The following is an 18,459-nucleotide window of genomic DNA, read 5'->3' as shown; positions in this document are numbered from 1 at the left end:
TTGTAATATCATGAATGTTTAATGTATTAGTCTAATATATTCATGACACATGTAACGCGTGTGTCTCGATGGCTAGTATATAATTAAGATATTCCGTAACATATTATTAATGTGGATAGCGGTTGTCAAAATCCCACTAATTTCGACCTTCGCAACTCCAAATATGAATTATATACTTGATGCATGTTTGCACGTGGTGGTGTTGGGTGCTTATGCTTAGAATAATTATATACTTTTAATTTTTGTTATTTTTTTGGGAGTGATAAAATCATCTAAAGATTTAAATATCTAGATAAGATAAATAGGAATCTAAAAAATTAATTTAAAAATAGAATTGAAATTTAACAAAATACTATTTGAGGCACACAAAAAAAAGCTTCATCGTGATATATAAAGATATAATTATAAGTTCAAATTTTAAACAAAGTTTTATTGCATCAATTAAAAGTTAGTTAGTATAGAATCATGTATATGAACTAGTCGTCATGTCTAATGGTTAATTCACAAAAACTCTCGTGGGATGGTCTCACAGATCAATTTCGTGGGTCGAATATCTTATTTAAGTCATCTATAAAAAATATTACTTTTATGTTAAAAATATTATTTTTTATTGTGAATATCGATAGAATTAGCCTGTCTCACAGATAAAAAATCGTGAGACGATCTCAATTCTCACAAGATACTTACTCTTGTTCATTTATCACATGACCTTTGTAAATTTTGATAATATATAAATGCAAATATTATTTTGTTACATTACAAATTACAAAACTACTTGTGATCTATGTACTGATTACAAAATCTGAAGAAACTAAAATAAAAAAAAAACAATTGAATTATGATGCTAGTGTATATATATATTTGGGGTGGGATATTGATAACTTGAAACACAAAATTTGAGAAATCGTCACAACAAAAGATGGTGATGTCACTGGACAAATATGCAAAATTGATTACGTTTTGGTGCAAAATTGTAAAACATAAGGAAAATATGGTATACGACATCGTAGCATTAAGATATTATTATGCTAAGATTTATTCTTACAGAAGATTACATGTTTTTAAACTAAGAAAATACGAGAAGGAAAATGTATGCGGCTCACGCACGCGGAAGGTTCGATCTTGGGTGTGGGAGCAGTGCTCACTCTCAGGATCAAGGTTTGAGATTCATATAATAGAGAATAAAAAAAAAAAAAAAAATTGGATAAAAAAAAATTCTGATGCTTGAATTTACCATGCAGACAGTGCCTACAGGGTGACACGCGTGTTTTCACAGGATCAAATTTGGGTACTACTCATCGGACAGAAGTCGGAAATACCTTTTATTGATGAACGTAATGGAAAATTTAGAAATCAGAGCACCGACCGTTCTTTTCCCAATCCCCGTACCGAGTTGGCTCCGGACCTGTAGGCCCTCCGATCTCGCCGGTGTCTCTGTTTACCCATTCCTCAGCCTCATCTTCCTCGGAATTTAAATTATGTGTCTGTTCATCCTCCATCTGCATCTGTTTTTTCTCTTTGGTTTCTGGATCTAGTTCTTCCCTTTTCTCTAATTTCTGAGCCGTTGAACACATGAAGCGGCGAATCATGGAGTTGGAGAACTCGGATCTGACGATCGCTGGTGAGAAAACACGGCTTAGATTTCTGGCCATTTTGTGATCAAACTCTTTGATTTTTCCAGATTCGAGAATCGTACCAGCAGGGCGGCGTGTAGAATTTATTAAATGGAGCAGGCGGCGCCTCCAGCTACAGGCGGTGGGGAGCTATCTATATTATTTGGCTTGAAATTGTTCGCCCGAGGTGGAACGAATAATAATTGGCACTTTAACTACACAGGCCCAAAAATCCACTAAACCCGATTAATGGTCGACTTTTGGATATAGAAAGTTTGTTTATAAAAAGTCATTTTTTTAACTGATTTTATTATTAAATAGATGCTATTTGACGTATGGATAAATGTTTGAATTTTTTTTTAAAATTATAATTTCTAACTATCTTTTTTTAAATTATTTTTTGACAAAAATTTATGTGAGACAGTTTCACCGGTCGTATTTTATGAAACATATATCTTATTTGGATCATCCATTAAAAAGTATTACTTTTTATTGTGAATATCAGTAGGGTTGATCCGTCTCACAGATAAAGATTCGTGAGACATTCGTGAGACCGTCTCACAATAAACTTACTCTTATTTTTTTAACAAATTTTGTGACCAAAAATATTCTAAAAAAACATTTTTAGTTAGTGAGCTTTTCCAACCAAAATTCATATAACTAGGTCCTAATTCAATATTTTTAAAATAAAAAGTGGCAATTTTTTTTACAAGAAAACTTGTAATGTTATTCATGATGGAAAAAGTCTTTGATTACAAGTTTTACTAACCAAGAATTGAAGTATTGCGACGATTGGTAAGAAAATATAAAGAGGAAAAATGAAGAATTTTAAACTCATGAATTTAAATATGTTTTACTTGTTTAGGTATTTGTTACTTCAAACTTTTGCATCCATAATGATAATGGGTTCAGCTCAAATATCCAATATTGGTGTGATTTCCAATCCAAAAAATCGTAATCTCCCTTCAAAATCCTCTTGTACTTCAATTGAAACAATCGAACATATGTTATTCATGTCACAACAAAACAATCTATAATCTAAACATCATATTATTTCTTTGAACAAACAAACTAAGCAGTTCAATTCATTGAGTGGATCCTGCCTAAAGCTTTAATCAACGAACAAATTCTCAACCTCAAAGAGTTAACAGTCATTGCTTCTTTAAACTCACGATCTCTTCAGGTTTAGCAAACCTTCCACGAATTCTGGGTTGGCCGTCAGCCAGTGCTTTCCTACAGGCATACTGATATCAAACATTTCGTTAGTCCAAATGTGCGAAAAAAAGGATCATTGTCGTCGTATGTTTAAAAGGGAAAAAGATAGTTTGATAATATATTCTAAAGGGAAAAAGAAAGTTTGATTATAAATTCTTACATGCAAAGACACAAAATACCAGTCGATATTTGTTTCAGAAGGACACATTTAAATACTAACCTTGATCTTTCGGCCAAAATTTCTCTTGGCCTTCTTATTCCAGTACCTGGACAGCTGTTCCTTGCGAACTTCAGAAACACGAGTTTTCAGAAACCCCAGTGTGGAGTGCAGAAAGGTTATGTTATCATTGCCAATCGTCTGTCATAAAAACTCAGTATCAATGACCCTGCCCCTATCCTGTCGAAGAGGCCAGAAACATCTATACAGGATTCAGTTCATGTAGTTTTTCGTGGAACCAATAGATGCAAGTGGCTGGATCAGTTAACATGGAGCACGGTAAAAGTTAAACCATAATACAGTGAAAACGATCGTGACATACATGTCATACAGGTCCTCGTTTCTTACCAATGTAGTAATAACATGAGCAAAACAAAATTATTTTAATCAAAGTATCAAATAGCATCATGGGACAACACAAGAATGGAACTGAAGATGGTAAAAAAAAGTACCATGACATCTCCTTCACTAAAAGTTCTCCGGATCCCACAAGCAGCATCAAAGTCAATTACTGGAGAATTAAGAAAATTCAGCCTCGATGGAGCCTCATGAACGGACTCCATCGACCTTAGGCAACTCGAACTATCATTCTCCTGTAACAGGTTCCCAGCAATCAACTCTTCATTAGCAGTCACCTTTGCTTCGCTCTCAATGACAGGAATATTAAAGATACTGGGGACTTCAGACAAGGGTGCTTCAATTGCTTCTTTTGCCAAAAGATCCCTTTCACATTCATAGAAAACTTTGTCGAGCAGTTGCCCATTCTTGACTGATGATTCGGAATCAGAAACCACAAAAGGTTGAGGGGAAATGGAATCATCCAGAGCAGAAATCATTGGAATGCCCACATTCATTGGATCAAGGCTCATCGATGGTACTTCAATTACTGGTTCAGGAGCCTTGAAGAGATCTCCTGCTCCCCCAAGGTAGTAATCTGATATAGTGGGTGTTTGGATGAGGCTACACGGCATTCCCTTTGTAAAGATTCAGGAAGAAAAAGTTTGCAGCGTCAAGAGAAATCAAGTCTGGTAATATATTTACAGAAAATTTTTGGCTGGAGAAAACATATTGCCCAGCAAACGACAAATTGAGAATAAATGTGACTCAAAAAGCTTGGGTTTAACCAAAGAATTAATAAATAAATAGAGCTAGAATATGATATCACAACATGGAAGTTCAAGAATTCACATACTTCTAAGTGTGTCATAAGAATTTGAACAAAAGAATTCCATATTCAAAACAAACTCCTCAATCCAAAAGCAACTAAGCAGTTCGTAAAAAAAAAGGATAACAGAGGGTGTGATCCTGGTATATGTGGCAGTAATTTAGAAAAAATAAATTATTTTTCGAAAATAGATCCTGGCGATCAAAGAAGAATTCAAGTGTTTCTTAAAAAAAAAAGTGCTTTCTATTTATGCTCCTTTGATGCCAGAAAAACATAACAAACAGTGAATCTTTCAAGCAAAGACATCAATTTCCATTCTTCATCGCTACAATTAAATTTTACAGCATATGCTTGGATTCATATTCGGCAATTCTTTATCTATACCTTATTTTTTCTTCTTAAAAAAATACATATATTCCCTCTTTTCACATCTCCTCGACATTTAACAAATATTCAACTAGTATGTTATATCATTATATTATCTTCTGGTTCAAAAATACATTTTTGAAATCTCACTACAAGTGGTTAAAAATTTATAGGCAAATATAAATAATGTAACTTTGTTTTAATCAACATATTCAAAAGTAACATAACATATAAAAAAAATTTATTCCATCACAAAATAAAACCAAATCCGCCACTCAAATCACTTTTTCCAGAAACACAGAGAACAAAGCCCTTGTTTCTTCCATGTTGCCAATAATTGCTTAGAAAATCATAACAGTAATTCATTCACCTAATTCTAGGAAATGGCCGAGATTTCTTTTCCCAAAACGAAGTCAAAATAAAATAAAAACCCACAAAAGATTAACTCCAAAAACGAACAATTCCAGAAAATCAGAAAGACCCAATTCAAGAAAGCTAACAAAATCCTAAAGCATCAACAAAAAGCACTAAAGCTTCGCTCAAAGATACTGACCCAAAAAATGTCTATTGAGAAATGAGAAAAACAAATGGATTATTACCCATGAACCATTTGGTCTGTGACAGCACACGAACTCATCAAACTGCTGGGGGAATTTTAGCATTGATGGAAACATTAGGCCAGTTTCAGCATACATTTGCTGCACTACACTCTCCTTTCTCGCTCCGCGAGCTGTGTAAACACACTCGAGAATCGAGACAGATGGAAATAAGCACACCGCACTTGGTATGATTTATTTAGTTTAAATATATAGATTGAAATAGAAATTATGGAACGAATCAAAGGTCCTTTTTATAGGTGTAGTAGAAAGAGGGGAAACAGCAACAGCCGTGTGAAAAAGAAAAGGTTCAAGATAAGAGAATTCTACAAGGGAATCTTTGCGTTATTCTGAAATTTATCATATCGTCGATAAAAATAATATTTTTAATATAAAAATAATATTTTAATATAAAATAATATTTTTTTATAAATTATCTAAATAAAATATATTCTCACAAATTGTCTCTCGTAATACCATCGTGTGAATTTTTGTTAAATTTTTAAATTACAATAGATTTGTATGGATTTTAAAAAAATTAAATTCAATAGAAAAATTTTGGAAAAATAATACAAAACGCGAATATCAATGAGGAAACAAAAGCCCTCGTGGCCAAAGGCAACAGATGTTGCTATTGTTTTTAGTTTCTTTTATTTTATTATTTCATTATTATCATTTGTTTTCTATTAGAACTTTGACAGATATCTTATTTAATAAAATAAAATTTGATTTGAGATCTCATATAAAAAATGCGAGTTAAAAATTAAATTCAATCATTCAAAAAGATAGGTAACCTTTTAAGAATGGGGAGGAAGAAATTTAATGAATTTTTTAGGACAAAAATTTGTGTGAGACGATCTTATATGTCGTATTTTGTGATACAAATATCTTATTTGGGTCATTCATGAAAAATTGTTACTTTTTATACTAAAAATATTACTTTTTTATTGTAAATATCGGTATGGTTGACCCGTCTCACAGATAAAAATTCGCAAAACCTTTTCACAAAAGATTTACTCATGTTTTGGTCAAAATTTTATTTATACTTGTACCCTTAACCTAAAACATATGGTAGTATTTGGCTTTATCTCGATATTTTAAAAAATATTTTATATAATTATTTTTAGTTGTCCGGTACTTATTTCATTAATAAGGTAGCTATTTTATGCAAGATTTAATATATTGGATTTTAGGCACAAATGAGATTTGACTTTTCAAGGAGATCAAAATGTAAAATCTCATTACATTCATTTAAAATGTCGTGTTTTTAAAAATCATAGACAAAACTTTTTACAGACGAGGTAAATGTGATTTGAGTCGAATATTTCGGTACGATATGATACTGTATCGAAATTTTCAGTATATCGATTTTTTCGGTAAGCTCGGTATTTTTTTCGGTACGTTTTTTCGGTATTTCGATATTTCGGTATTTTTTTCCACCCCTAGTTTGGCATGTCCTAGGCTGTAGCTCAGCCCAATTTTTTTTTACAAGGAGTTATAGAGATTCGAGCTAATTTTAATATTTTTTGGTAAATATATATAGAGATTTAAGCAGAGTTTAATTTTTTTAAAAGATATCACGGTGTAAATAACTCATAAAAGTTAATATCTAGAATACCTATTTAACTTTCACAGTGAATAAATGTAGATTTTCGATATTTCAAATGGGGGTTTGATTCAAATAACTCATAAAAGTGATAAATTTATTTTATCAATTTTTTTATTTAATAGAATTTATTTTAAAGTAAATTTAAAATATAGTAAAAATAGTTTTAAAATGTAAATTTTGAATCTAACTGAAAGTTGTCTTATATTACACGAGTTACATATTAATTAAAATAATATATAAATTTTAAAAAATGATATTTATTAAACTTCTGTTTTGAAAATTAACTCTCCTATTTCGAATATGCTAGGAATAATAGTGTTTTTTTTAAAACAAATTACCAAAGTCTGAATCCATTTCTGCATAAAACCAGTGGCGGAGCCAGGAATCTGGCGTTGTTCAGGCTAGAATTTTAAACTCTAACATCCTTTAATATTTTAAATTGATCTACCCGGACTAATATCAAATTTATTCAAAATTATACAAAAAATTACATATAAATTTTAAAAAAAATTTGGACCTAGCCCGGGTACAAGAGGATCTACCTCTGCCCCTGCATAAAACCCTTTCCTAAAAAATATTTTGAAAAACTACAATCATATATCATTTTTGTGCCTACGATACAAATATGGGATATTACGTTTTGTCAAATTCTAAAGTGGGAAAAAAATATATAATTTTATAATATGTCGTGCTTTCATGTAGTGGACGGCGGATTCTGTGCTCGGATCCTTCTTCCACGTTATTTACGTTCATGTTTGTTATGCTACTCAATTTTATGCAATACGCAAATAAAAATATACAGCTGTATCGATAAATATTAGGCAAAAATTTATGTGAGACGGTCTCACGGATCGTATTTGTGAGACGGATCTCTTATTTGGGTCACCCATGAAAAAATATTACTTTTTATGCTGAGAGTATTACTTTTTATTGTGAATATGTGTAGGGTTGACCCGTCTCACGGATTATGATCCGTGAGACGGTCTCACATGAGACTCACTCTAAATATTATATATAAATAAGAGTGGGTCTCATGTGAGACAATCTCACGGATTTTAATATGTGAGACGGGTCAACCCTACCCATATTCACAATAAAAAGTTATACTCTTAGCATTAAAAATAATACTTTTTCATGGATAACCCAAATAAGAGATCTGTCTCACGAATACAACCCGTGAGACCGTCTCACATAAGTTTTTGCCTATAAAAATAATTATTTCCACTCGGATAGGCAAGGTAATATTTGGAATTATTATTGAATGTTTCTTTATTTTTTTCTTTTCTTTTTAAAAAAATTCCACTTAAGAGTGGTAGTTTTTTAGGATGAGATTTTTTTAATTTCACCCAATATAAAATTTTAACAAGGCAGCCTATAGTTTTGTTTATCGCAAAACTTGTAATATTATTTCCAAGCAAGTAAGTTTGGTGAAAAATAGTAAAAGACGTTAGTGAATCTGTAATAATGTTCACTGTGTTTCAAATGTGGTTTAAAGTAGCTTTGTCATGGCGACTCAAAGATCATAAGCATAAGTGTCACCAATAGAGAGTTGGTTGTGCACTTGTGTTTAATAATATGTGATGCTTAGATATTTAGTACCGTGGGATGCTTATTGGCATATTATCAATGTAAAAGGTCATATTATAATAGAAATATTAATATAAATGCTTAGGAAAATTATAATTTTATTCTGATAAGTTGACATATTTTAGTTTCAATAATGTAACTAGTAAAAGTTTGTTTGTTTGTTTTTGTTTTTGTTTTTTGTGTTTTGGTCTCTGTCTGATTTTTTTTTTGCTCTATACTACTATATCAATAGAATATGATTTATTTGAGAGTACGTAATTCTCTCCTACGTGAAAATAACGAAAATCGTATTATCACATTAAAATTCATCTAATAAAAAAATGAAAAAAAAAGCAAAATAAACATCAATACTTTAAAATAGGAGGAAAATGGTTTGACATTCCTTTTATTTATATATATTTTTCATGTGTATAACATAAATTTTATTTGTAACATGAGTTACAAATAAAAAAATCAATGTCGAGTAAATAATATCAGATGGATTTAGTAATTTCGGACAAAAAAAAATGTCGATAAAAAAAATGAAACTCCTTATAACAAGAATATAAAATTTCAATATTATTTGTATGTAAATCGTGAACATAAATTAAAAATACGGAGTGGCTATACACGTGTCTAAATGGAAATATGACAAAATAATCTAAACTTGTCATCCAGCTATTAAAGCATCGAGAGGGCATATGTACGGAAATGGGAATATGAGCCATGCTTTCTTTAGCAAGAAGAAAGTGGAGTTTAGGGCCACTTTGCAGTTGACTGACGGGAGTTCCTTATTGGACACTCGTACAAACTTTAGCTTCCTTTTTAGGAAATCTCAATAAATAATTATTTTTTCAAGCATAAGAAGAAATATCGAAATATAAAATTATAGAATAAATTATGTTAGAAATTAAGATGTCACACTCCAAGTTGAGTGATGAAATATTGGTGAACACAGAAATTGATACGATGATTAGACAAAATATTAAAACTATATATATATATATGCAAATGCATTTCATTGAGGACCTTTCACGGTCCTTAGAGTTTCTTGAAATAATAAAAACAAAAACTTGTGTGAACATCAAAATCAGATTAAAATTGGACAGATGTATTCAAATTTCTGCCATCTTATTCGATATAGTAAAATATTAAAAATAAAAAATATAACAGAATATCTTTATAATTAAATATTTGTTTTTTGGGCCGTGTAGATTCGCGAATAGGTCCTTTACAAACACATTTTTGTGAATTTTGAATCATGACAATGGTGATTGGTTAGATAGGGAAATAAAGGTAAAGGAGCAGAATGGTTAATATCATCATAATGACTCTTTTTTTCCTTTCCCCAAAGTGAAAATAATGGATTTATTGGCGACGAAACATATATATATATATATTAGACAGGTGGGAACATAATCAGAGAGGAATAAAGAAGCCACATTTCAATGTGCGTCTAGGGAGGTAAACAATTTAAATTAAACAAAACAATATTAGGTATGAGCTTGACTCGTCTAAGCTTGATAGAGAATCGAGCTCGATTCGAGCTTTTATCATTAGGCTCGAGCTCGAATTGTTTAAAAATTACTAAGCTCGCATAAAGCTCGAGATCGGCTCGTTAAAAACTCGTTTATCATGTTAATCAAGCAGTGCTCGAGCTCGAGTTTGATTATTTAATAGCTCGTTTATCATGTTTGACAAGTTTGGCTTCAGCTCGGCTCGTTTTCGAGCTCTTAAAACATACAGTTGAGCTCAAATTTGAGCTTGGTAAAGATTAAATATATATTTATGAACTAATTTTAAATCACAAATAAAAATGTAAATTTTAGTAGTATTTATATTTTTATTTATCAACTCAACAAATAAGTCAAGCGGAGTTGTTCGCAAGCTTATTAAGGAACATGTTTGCAAGCTCACGACCCGAATATCCTCAGATTTGAGTTGTGTTTGATTAAATTATCGAATTCGAAATCGAGGTTGAGCCTGGTTTGATATGATTAACAAACGAATTCAAACGATCAGCTTTTTATCAAATCTATCTTCAAATAGCTCGCAAATGATTTAGTTCGTATATATGTGCATCCTTTTCCAAATCATTAAAATATGAATTTATTAATTTTTTTATTTATTTTTTACAAGAATTAGTTCCTCAATTATCTATCATTAATCAAAATTTTGTAATATCACCCATTTCAGTCCATAAAAAAATATGGGTATTCAATTGTAAACACAAAAGATTTCCTCGAAAAGTTTAAATTAACGTGATTATCTATACTCTCCCAAAAGTTGACTTTTGACGTTTTGTACATCCTAAGTTGACTTGATTCTCTAGTAGACTTTTTTTTTTTTTACTCGAGAATTTGTACCGTACAGTATTGAAATAATTCCATAATCGTTGAGTAAGATTTTTATGAGACAGAATCACAAATCTTTATTTGTGAGACGGGTTAACTCTACTTACATTCACAATAAAAAGTAATACTCTTAGCATAAAAAGTAATATTTTTTCATGGATAACTTAAATAAGATATCTGTATCACAAAATACGACTCGTGAGACCATCTCACAAGTTTTTGCCATAATTCTTTAATTATAAGACACAATCTCTCATTTTTTTCCCAATCATGTAACATTTAAAATAAAACAATTTTTATTTGAGTTTTTTGTTAAATAATTATAATGAATTTCAAATCTTTATTTAATGGAATAAATATTAATATTGGATGTACTAAACAAAACGCATAATTTTTCCTTCAAGTTCAAAATTTTCATCCCTATATGAAAACTGTTCGAATTGTTTTAGCAAGCTCGTGTCTAAAATTTTATTGCATCATTAAGACAGTAAACAAGTAAATTTTTTAAGACCACTTGATTTATAAATTAATAACATCTCTAAGATAATATTTATGTCGGTTTCAACTTACGAATTAATAATTTCAATAAATTAATAAAAGAATAACTTTTCAAAAAACATTTAGTTTGAAACTATGGCCATGTCAATATCATAAATTAATAATTTTATAAACTCGCATACATAACTAAGACAATTTAGCAAAATATATTTATATGATTGTTTATTTTTCATTAAAATCTGATTCTATTGTTATTTTTGTTTCTACGATGAATTTTATTTGATTAGTCAATATAATAAATATTATTTGATTATAAAAAACAATGACATCACCTACTTATTTGTATAAGGACAAAAACTTATGTGAGACGATATCACGGGTCGTTTGTGAGACGGATCTTTTATTTGGGTCATCATTTAAAAAATATTAGTTTTTATGCTAAGAGTATTACTTTTTATTGTGAATATCGTTTGGGTTGACCCATCTCATAGATACAGATCCGTGAGACCGTCTTACAAGAGACCTACTATATTATAAGAATACATAGATAATGAAATTTATATATATTATCTCAAAGAATATGACACAACGTCACTAAGTTGGTTTTCCGGATAATCCGAGGCTGGAGGAGAAGGGGAGTGATGGAAACGTCGCAAACTGAAATCTTTCATCTTCGGGGGCCAACGTTTCTGACTTCTGTTGATTGGTAAGATCATTTTCTGTGATTTTGCTCCCAAAAATTAAGTTTCTAGATTCAAGAAAACATGACAAAAGTATATTTTTTTAAGAAGTAAAATCAAGAACTTTCGTTCCACCGCCAGGAGTAACTCATACCACAGAAGATCCATTGCTGCAAGCCTGGTTCAAGGTGTGTACGTACTCGAACATGATAGGCAAAATCACCGGCAAGGCCCTACGGGCAACGCCCCTCCGTGGTGGGAATTCTTCAATTTCAAACTAATCCAAATTCTTGTAGATGAACATGATCTTTCAATCTTCGGGGCCATTCTCAAGTTCCAATTCCCATGTGATTTCCAGCATAATCACCCAACCCAAAGGCCTCCACAGTATGTTATTGCATTTCGTGGCACGATGGCCAACTCAAAAAACAGGGCGGAGGATTTAAAGCTCGATCTTCACTGTGTTCTAAATGACCTTCAAAACAGCACACGTATTCATAATGCAATAGAAACAGCACTAGAAATCGTCTCTAGAGTCGGCCTAGGTAACGTATGGTTGACGGGACATTCTTTAGGATCATCTATGGCGCTGATAATAGGAAGGGAGTTGGCGAAAAATACGGGAATCCATCTGGAAACATACCTCTTTAACCCTCCGTTTATATCTCTTCCAGTAGAATGGATACAGAACGAGAAGTTGAAGCACGGGTTGAGGTTTGCAAACAGTGTCATCACGGCAGGACTGGCTATGGTGTCTAACGGGTATCATAGCCAAGATTCTGTCGAAAAACACCCATTTGTCTTGTTATCTTCGTGGGTTCCTTACTTATTTCTCAATTCGTTTGATCCTATCTGCTGTGAGTACATCGGATATTTCAAGCATAGAGAGAACATGGAATTCATTGGTGCAGGAAAAATAGGAAAACTAGCCACACAGCATTCAATAGGAAGCATTGCATCAGCTGGCAGAGAAAATGATTTTGAAGCAATACATCTTATTCCTTCTGCATATTTGACCGTAAACTCAAGCAGTGCTCAAGGTATCAGGCAAGCTCATGGGGTTGAACAATGGTGGAAACAAGAATTGGAGTTCAAGTACAATTTATACTACTATAAATAATGTTTGACGGATTTCCCATCAGAAGCCAGGGTTTCTCAATTATTGATTCTGGTTTTGAAGGTCATTTCACCGACCATTCATGCTAGCTCTTTGGAAATGGGGTTAGATACAGAGCCCTTCATCACAATTCATGTTATTTCCATTGTTCTTCCACAAGTTGAAATAATCCATATTTTGCTCTGATGCAGGACATTCTGCAACGGGTATATATATATTTTCTAAACCAATTATTCATATCATTGTATCACGTAAATCAATTGCTCAGTTACTTTATGTAGGGTATGTTTCATATATATGATCCAACAAAGTGTATATATGGTGAACATAATGGCTTCCTTACAAGATGTCACCGCATGATAATCGGGTCGTTTCACACCCTTCACTCGATCGTGCATGCACACGATTTCATGGACTCGCCATAGCATAACATGTCTAGGGCACATGATATGTTCTTTGTATCGAATTGGTATGGATAATATGGTGACCAACGTTAGAGAGCATGCTGGCAACAAACATAGAGAGGGAAAAGATCAAGAAGCGAGGGCGTTACAACTGTTGTGTACTTATGGACAACTTTATTGGATCTTAAATATTTGGGAAGCCCAAGCCAGCAACTAGCTAGTAGCTACTTGATACGTTAATAAGCAAAAGTTATGAATCATGTACAAAACTGTCGAGATTCAATAATTATTTTTATTCGATAGGAGAATCGAAATATGATGTTTAAGTTATTATACTATTTTAAAAGTTGGAGTTGCACTGTTACCATCTGCTCGACCTGGCAAAAGGTTGGGTCAAATCCTGACCCCGAACCAGAACCGGCTCAAGGTCAACGAGTCAGTTAACCGGGTCAACGGTTTTGACTTGGAACCATGAGCGGAACCACCCTAAGGCGATCTGGTTACGGTTTATGGGTGTAAAGCCCGTCAACCCACCTGGATGGACGAGTCAACCAGCCGGGTCTATCAAATTTTTTAATATTTATAGAAATGCTAAGATCAATTGATCAAGTGACCATTGTCAACCCGTCGGGTCGATCATTCTTTTTCTTTCTTTTTTTCTAAAAATTGTTTAAATCAATGAGTATGATTTTGTGGTCATTGATGGTCAACAGCCACGATGACGTGGCCATTGTGTAACGGTCTACCTATTGGGTCTGCCTGGACTCGGACCCGGATTGGCAGGTCGATCGTTGCACAATTTTTAATTTTTTTGCCCAAATTTTTTTCTATAAATACCCCCAAATCCTTCATATTTTTCACACAATTTTCTCTCAATCTCTACTTATTAATTGTTTCTTGATTATTAAAATATCAAGTCTCGATTATTGGTTTATATTTTACTTATTGGTTTATTTTCATAATTACTTCAATTTCATATTTATGCAAATGGCCGAAGTTGGATCAAGTCATAGGGGTGGCAAAGGAAAGAGAAATGACATCATGCCACACGGGTTATTCGAGCATCATGAATTTCCTTCATTCAATGTTGATGATTATGATTTTAATTTTACCGATACAGAACTTCAAGAAAGTGTAAAAAAGGCTCAACAAACATGTCGTCATTAAAGTCAAGATATGAGCAATCTAATAAAGTCTAAAAGTAAAACTCGAGCGGTGCTTTACCCGACATCTGATTCTTCACCAAACATTTCAAAAAGGTGACACTTTCCTCTTGTGATATGCAAGTTAAATGCAAATATTGTTCGAAAACTTACAAATTTCAATAAAAAGATGGTTATGGAACTTTGACGTGGCATGTGGAGAAAATCGTCTTTTGGAAATTGGTATTAATCGTTTTCAAACTCAAATTCTTGCATTATCTTCTCAATTAGGTAATGATCCACAATTTTTTCAATATAACGAATCTAAATTTAGAGACGAAACAACTGATTTTGTATTGTCGAACAACTTTTTTAAGTTTTAGTGATAAATTATTTTTAAAAATTGGCTCTCTACAAGTGCAAATATTTCTATTGCATGTATTCCTGGAAATACTCTCAAAAGCACTTAAAAAAATTAGTCGTTGATAAAAAAGAAGTTTAAATAATAATATTTCTTTGTATTCCGATATTTGGAATGATCATTTACAAAGTTGTTCATATATAAGTATTACATGTAATTGGATTGATGATTCTGGGAACATTCAAAAAAAATTGCTTGCATATAGGCTTTTTTAACAAATTACACATGACAAAATATTTCTCAACTTATATTTGTTGTTTCAGAAGAATATAGTCTAACTTCTCAAGTTTCTTTAATTTATTTGATAATGTCATTGTAAATACTTCAAGTATTAGTGAGTTTATTGAAATATGAAAACTATCACTATGTGGTGAATATATTCATATTAGGTGCACATGTCATATTACAAATGAAAAAATCATCAATATTCATAAAATGTTGTGTTTTTCAAGCATGAATTAAAAATCATAACGCACAGATTCTTAAACCAAAGAGAACTAATACCAGAACAAATCCAGCATTCTTGCCACTCCTGTCCCTCCCCAGTCAACGGTCGGTGTCCAAACAGATAAACCGAGGACGTGAGCATAAAACGCTCAGCACCGAAAGCATGAGTATACAAGACTATGACATGCATGTATGCAAAATGTACTGGATACCAGGATCTGGGTATATCGAAATACTGCTCAGGTAAATGACGTCAAGGTATGTAGCACTCTGCGCCGTCGCACCAGGAGGTGGCTCCCATACCAAAATAAACCTGTGGATATACCGGTGACCTGACCACCGTCGGCCAACGGGGTCCAACCATCCACAACAAACGAGGGCTGAGCACCCTCTCAACATGCTATCTCAAAAATAGTCAGGCTCAACATGATTATGCAAATGCCGCATAATAAACCATGCATCATATGACAGATAATAATGCAACATATAAACATGCAACACATAGTAAAGCATACCCAATCCTGCTATCTCGGATAGTACTTTCGTACCTCAAATCAGTAGATCCTAGCAATCAGCCCTAGAATCAAGCCTGCGTCCGTAGTCAGCCCACTGATGCCGCTAGCTCCCAACTAGAGCACAGCTCCGCTACAAAACCAGTAGCTCCCCGCTAGTGCCTAAACCTCGGGAAAAGACTAGAAACCCATCAGAAACGACTAAAACGCTCTGGAACACTCGGAATTGGCGAGTAAAAAGTGAAGCCTCGCGCCTCTATTTATAGACAACGATCGGACGATCCGATCCTCTTCGGACGATCCGATCCACTTCGGACGATCCGAACCCTGTACCCTTCGGACCTTCCGAACCCTTATCGGACGATCCGAACCCTGCATGTCTTCCACGTGTCCAGACACCTGTCTTCGGACGATCCGAACCCTGATCGGACGATCCGAACTCTGCATGTCTTCCACGTGTCCAGCCACCTGTCTTCGGACGATCCGAACCCTCTTCGGACGATTCGAACCCGGTTCGGTCCTTCCGATCCCACCGAAATATAATTAATCCAATAATTAACTCAAATTAGGCATCGGGATACTACAGTAGGTTTCTTGCGAGACGGTCTCACGAATCTTTATCTGTGAGACATGTCAGTCCTACCGATTTTAATAATAAAAAGTAATACTCTTAGCATAAAAAGTAATACTTTTTCATGGATGACACAAAAAGATATATGTCTCACAAAATACGACCCGTGAGACCGTCTCACACAATTTTTTGCCTTCAACCAATTAGGAACGCAATTCATTATTTATGGACACATTTTCATTTTATGACACAATAGGGCAAATTTCGCAAAATAAATGGTATGAAGCCTAAACAGTTTGCACGAGATATTCCAACTTATTGAAATTCAACATATAAATTGTTATTATCGTCTTTTGAATATGAAAATTTATTATGTATATTATATCATCAATATGTTCAAGTTTATAATAATTATTTATTTTCAAATCAACAGAACATATGCACTAGTATTTGTGAAATTTTAAAAGTTTTTAATGATGTCAGTGACCAATTATTTGGTGTTATTATCTTACTTCACATTTAGTTTTAACAAATTGTTGTAACATTGCATGTTTTTTCAGCTAACATATTAAATCTAATGATGATGTTTTAGTTCAATGCATTTATGTCATGAGAGAAAATAGGAAAAATATGTTTTACAAATTCCTGAAATATTTTATGTGTTTCTGTTTTAGATCTTAGAATTAAACTAAATGATTTACGAGAAATATTAACATTATATTATGAATATTTTGATTATGTTATGGAAACAATTTCTAATATCTAAAATCTAATTGATTTTGTTTATTAATAAAACTCATTTATATAGTATTTATAATTAATAGAATATCGAATATGGCGGATAAATTATTCCATATGAAACACAACGCAATCCTTTTCTACTAATAATATTACTTCTAAACTTACTAAATCACAAATTTTATTAAAAGAATGGACGAAACGTCCACAAGAATCCTCGAGTTCTAGTCAAGAACTTGATAATTATTTTACCACTACTTTTGATTTCAGTGATACAGATAAGGAAGCTTTCGACATTTTGCGATGGTGGTTGCAAAATACAAATATATCCAATTTTGTTTATAATGGGAAAAGGAATTCTAGCTGACCCATTCAACGGTTGCAATGGAGTATGATTTTAGTTTTGGAGGAAATATATTGAATAGGAGAAATTCTAGCCTCAAATCGAAAAATTTGGAAGCCCAATATTTGCTGAATGATTGGTTAAAAGTCGCTAGCCGAACACAACATATTAAAAGTAATGAAGAAGATCAAGACGAAATCGAGGGAACATCCGGAACAACTATGAGACAAAATGCGAGTGAGTGTTATTGAACATAGTGAAATCTTATTTTTTATATAAGATGTTGAAAGTTGAAATATAATAGAATTTTTATTGAGATAATGAAATATTTGATAGATATTTTATAAGTTCAATTGTGCAAACTTTTTTTTAAAATTTATTTTCTACTTTTTAAATTTTTTAATATTTTTTAAAAAATAAAAGGGTAAAACCAGAACTGGAACCAGCGGTTAACCAGACCCGAACCGTAACCGACCACGGGAGAGTATGTTAAGGTAATCCTGACACGGACCGAACTCTTCCTGTGGTTAGGTCTACTGTCAACTATAATTTTTTGTAAACCACACAATCTGAAAAATAAGGTGAGAAAAATAGATGAGATAGGTGGTGGTTAACTCTAGATCAAGTCCCGTTTGTGTGTTATGAGATATGCAAAAATTCTAAGAGTCATATAGACCATATATATGTTAGGAATTCATTCAAAAAATTCATTAGAAATACACGAAGAAGATTAAAAGTTAATAAGATGAAATGTTGTCTCCATCAGTACGAAGCTTCTTCGATAAAGTAACGAAAATCAATAAAGATTTAGGTCCAAATTAAAAAAATATCATTGTTGAGACATGTGATTTCAATTATCATAACAATATATTATATATATTAAGC

The 18,459-nt window shown here is 32.5% G+C and overlaps 2 protein-coding genes across 2 annotated transcripts; one reads left to right on the top strand and one right to left on the bottom strand.

Moving 5' to 3' along the window:
• Positions 1 to 2,537: 2,537 nt before the first annotated feature.
• On the bottom strand, positions 2,538 to 5,487 carry LOC140807836 (uncharacterized). The gene is made up of 4 exons (XM_073164798.1): positions 5,176 to 5,487; positions 3,498 to 4,019; positions 3,049 to 3,186; positions 2,538 to 2,857 (listed from the first exon to the last, which is right to left on the bottom strand). The coding sequence occupies exons 1-4, from the start codon at positions 5,269 to 5,271 to the stop codon at positions 2,765 to 2,767; spliced, it is 849 nt and encodes a 282-aa protein (XP_073020899.1). The 5' UTR covers positions 5,272 to 5,487; the 3' UTR covers positions 2,538 to 2,764.
• Positions 5,488 to 11,825: 6,338 nt separating this feature from the next.
• Positions 11,826 to 13,107, top strand: LOC140808359 (GDSL esterase/lipase At4g10955-like). The gene is made up of 2 exons (XM_073165459.1): positions 11,826 to 11,905; positions 12,021 to 13,107. Exons 1-2 carry the CDS (start codon positions 11,841 to 11,843, stop codon positions 12,997 to 12,999), a joined length of 1,044 nt encoding a protein of 347 aa, XP_073021560.1. The 5' UTR covers positions 11,826 to 11,840; the 3' UTR covers positions 13,000 to 13,107.
• Positions 13,108 to 18,459: the final 5,352 nt, after the last annotated feature.

Source organism: Primulina eburnea, chromosome 12 (genome assembly GCF_022965805.1).
Source record: "Primulina eburnea isolate SZY01 chromosome 12, ASM2296580v1, whole genome shotgun sequence".
NCBI classification, from domain to species: domain Eukaryota; kingdom Viridiplantae; phylum Streptophyta; class Magnoliopsida; order Lamiales; family Gesneriaceae; genus Primulina; species Primulina eburnea.
The sequence above is the reverse complement of the archived record's forward strand: the minus strand, read 5'-3'. Positions and strand labels throughout refer to the sequence as shown.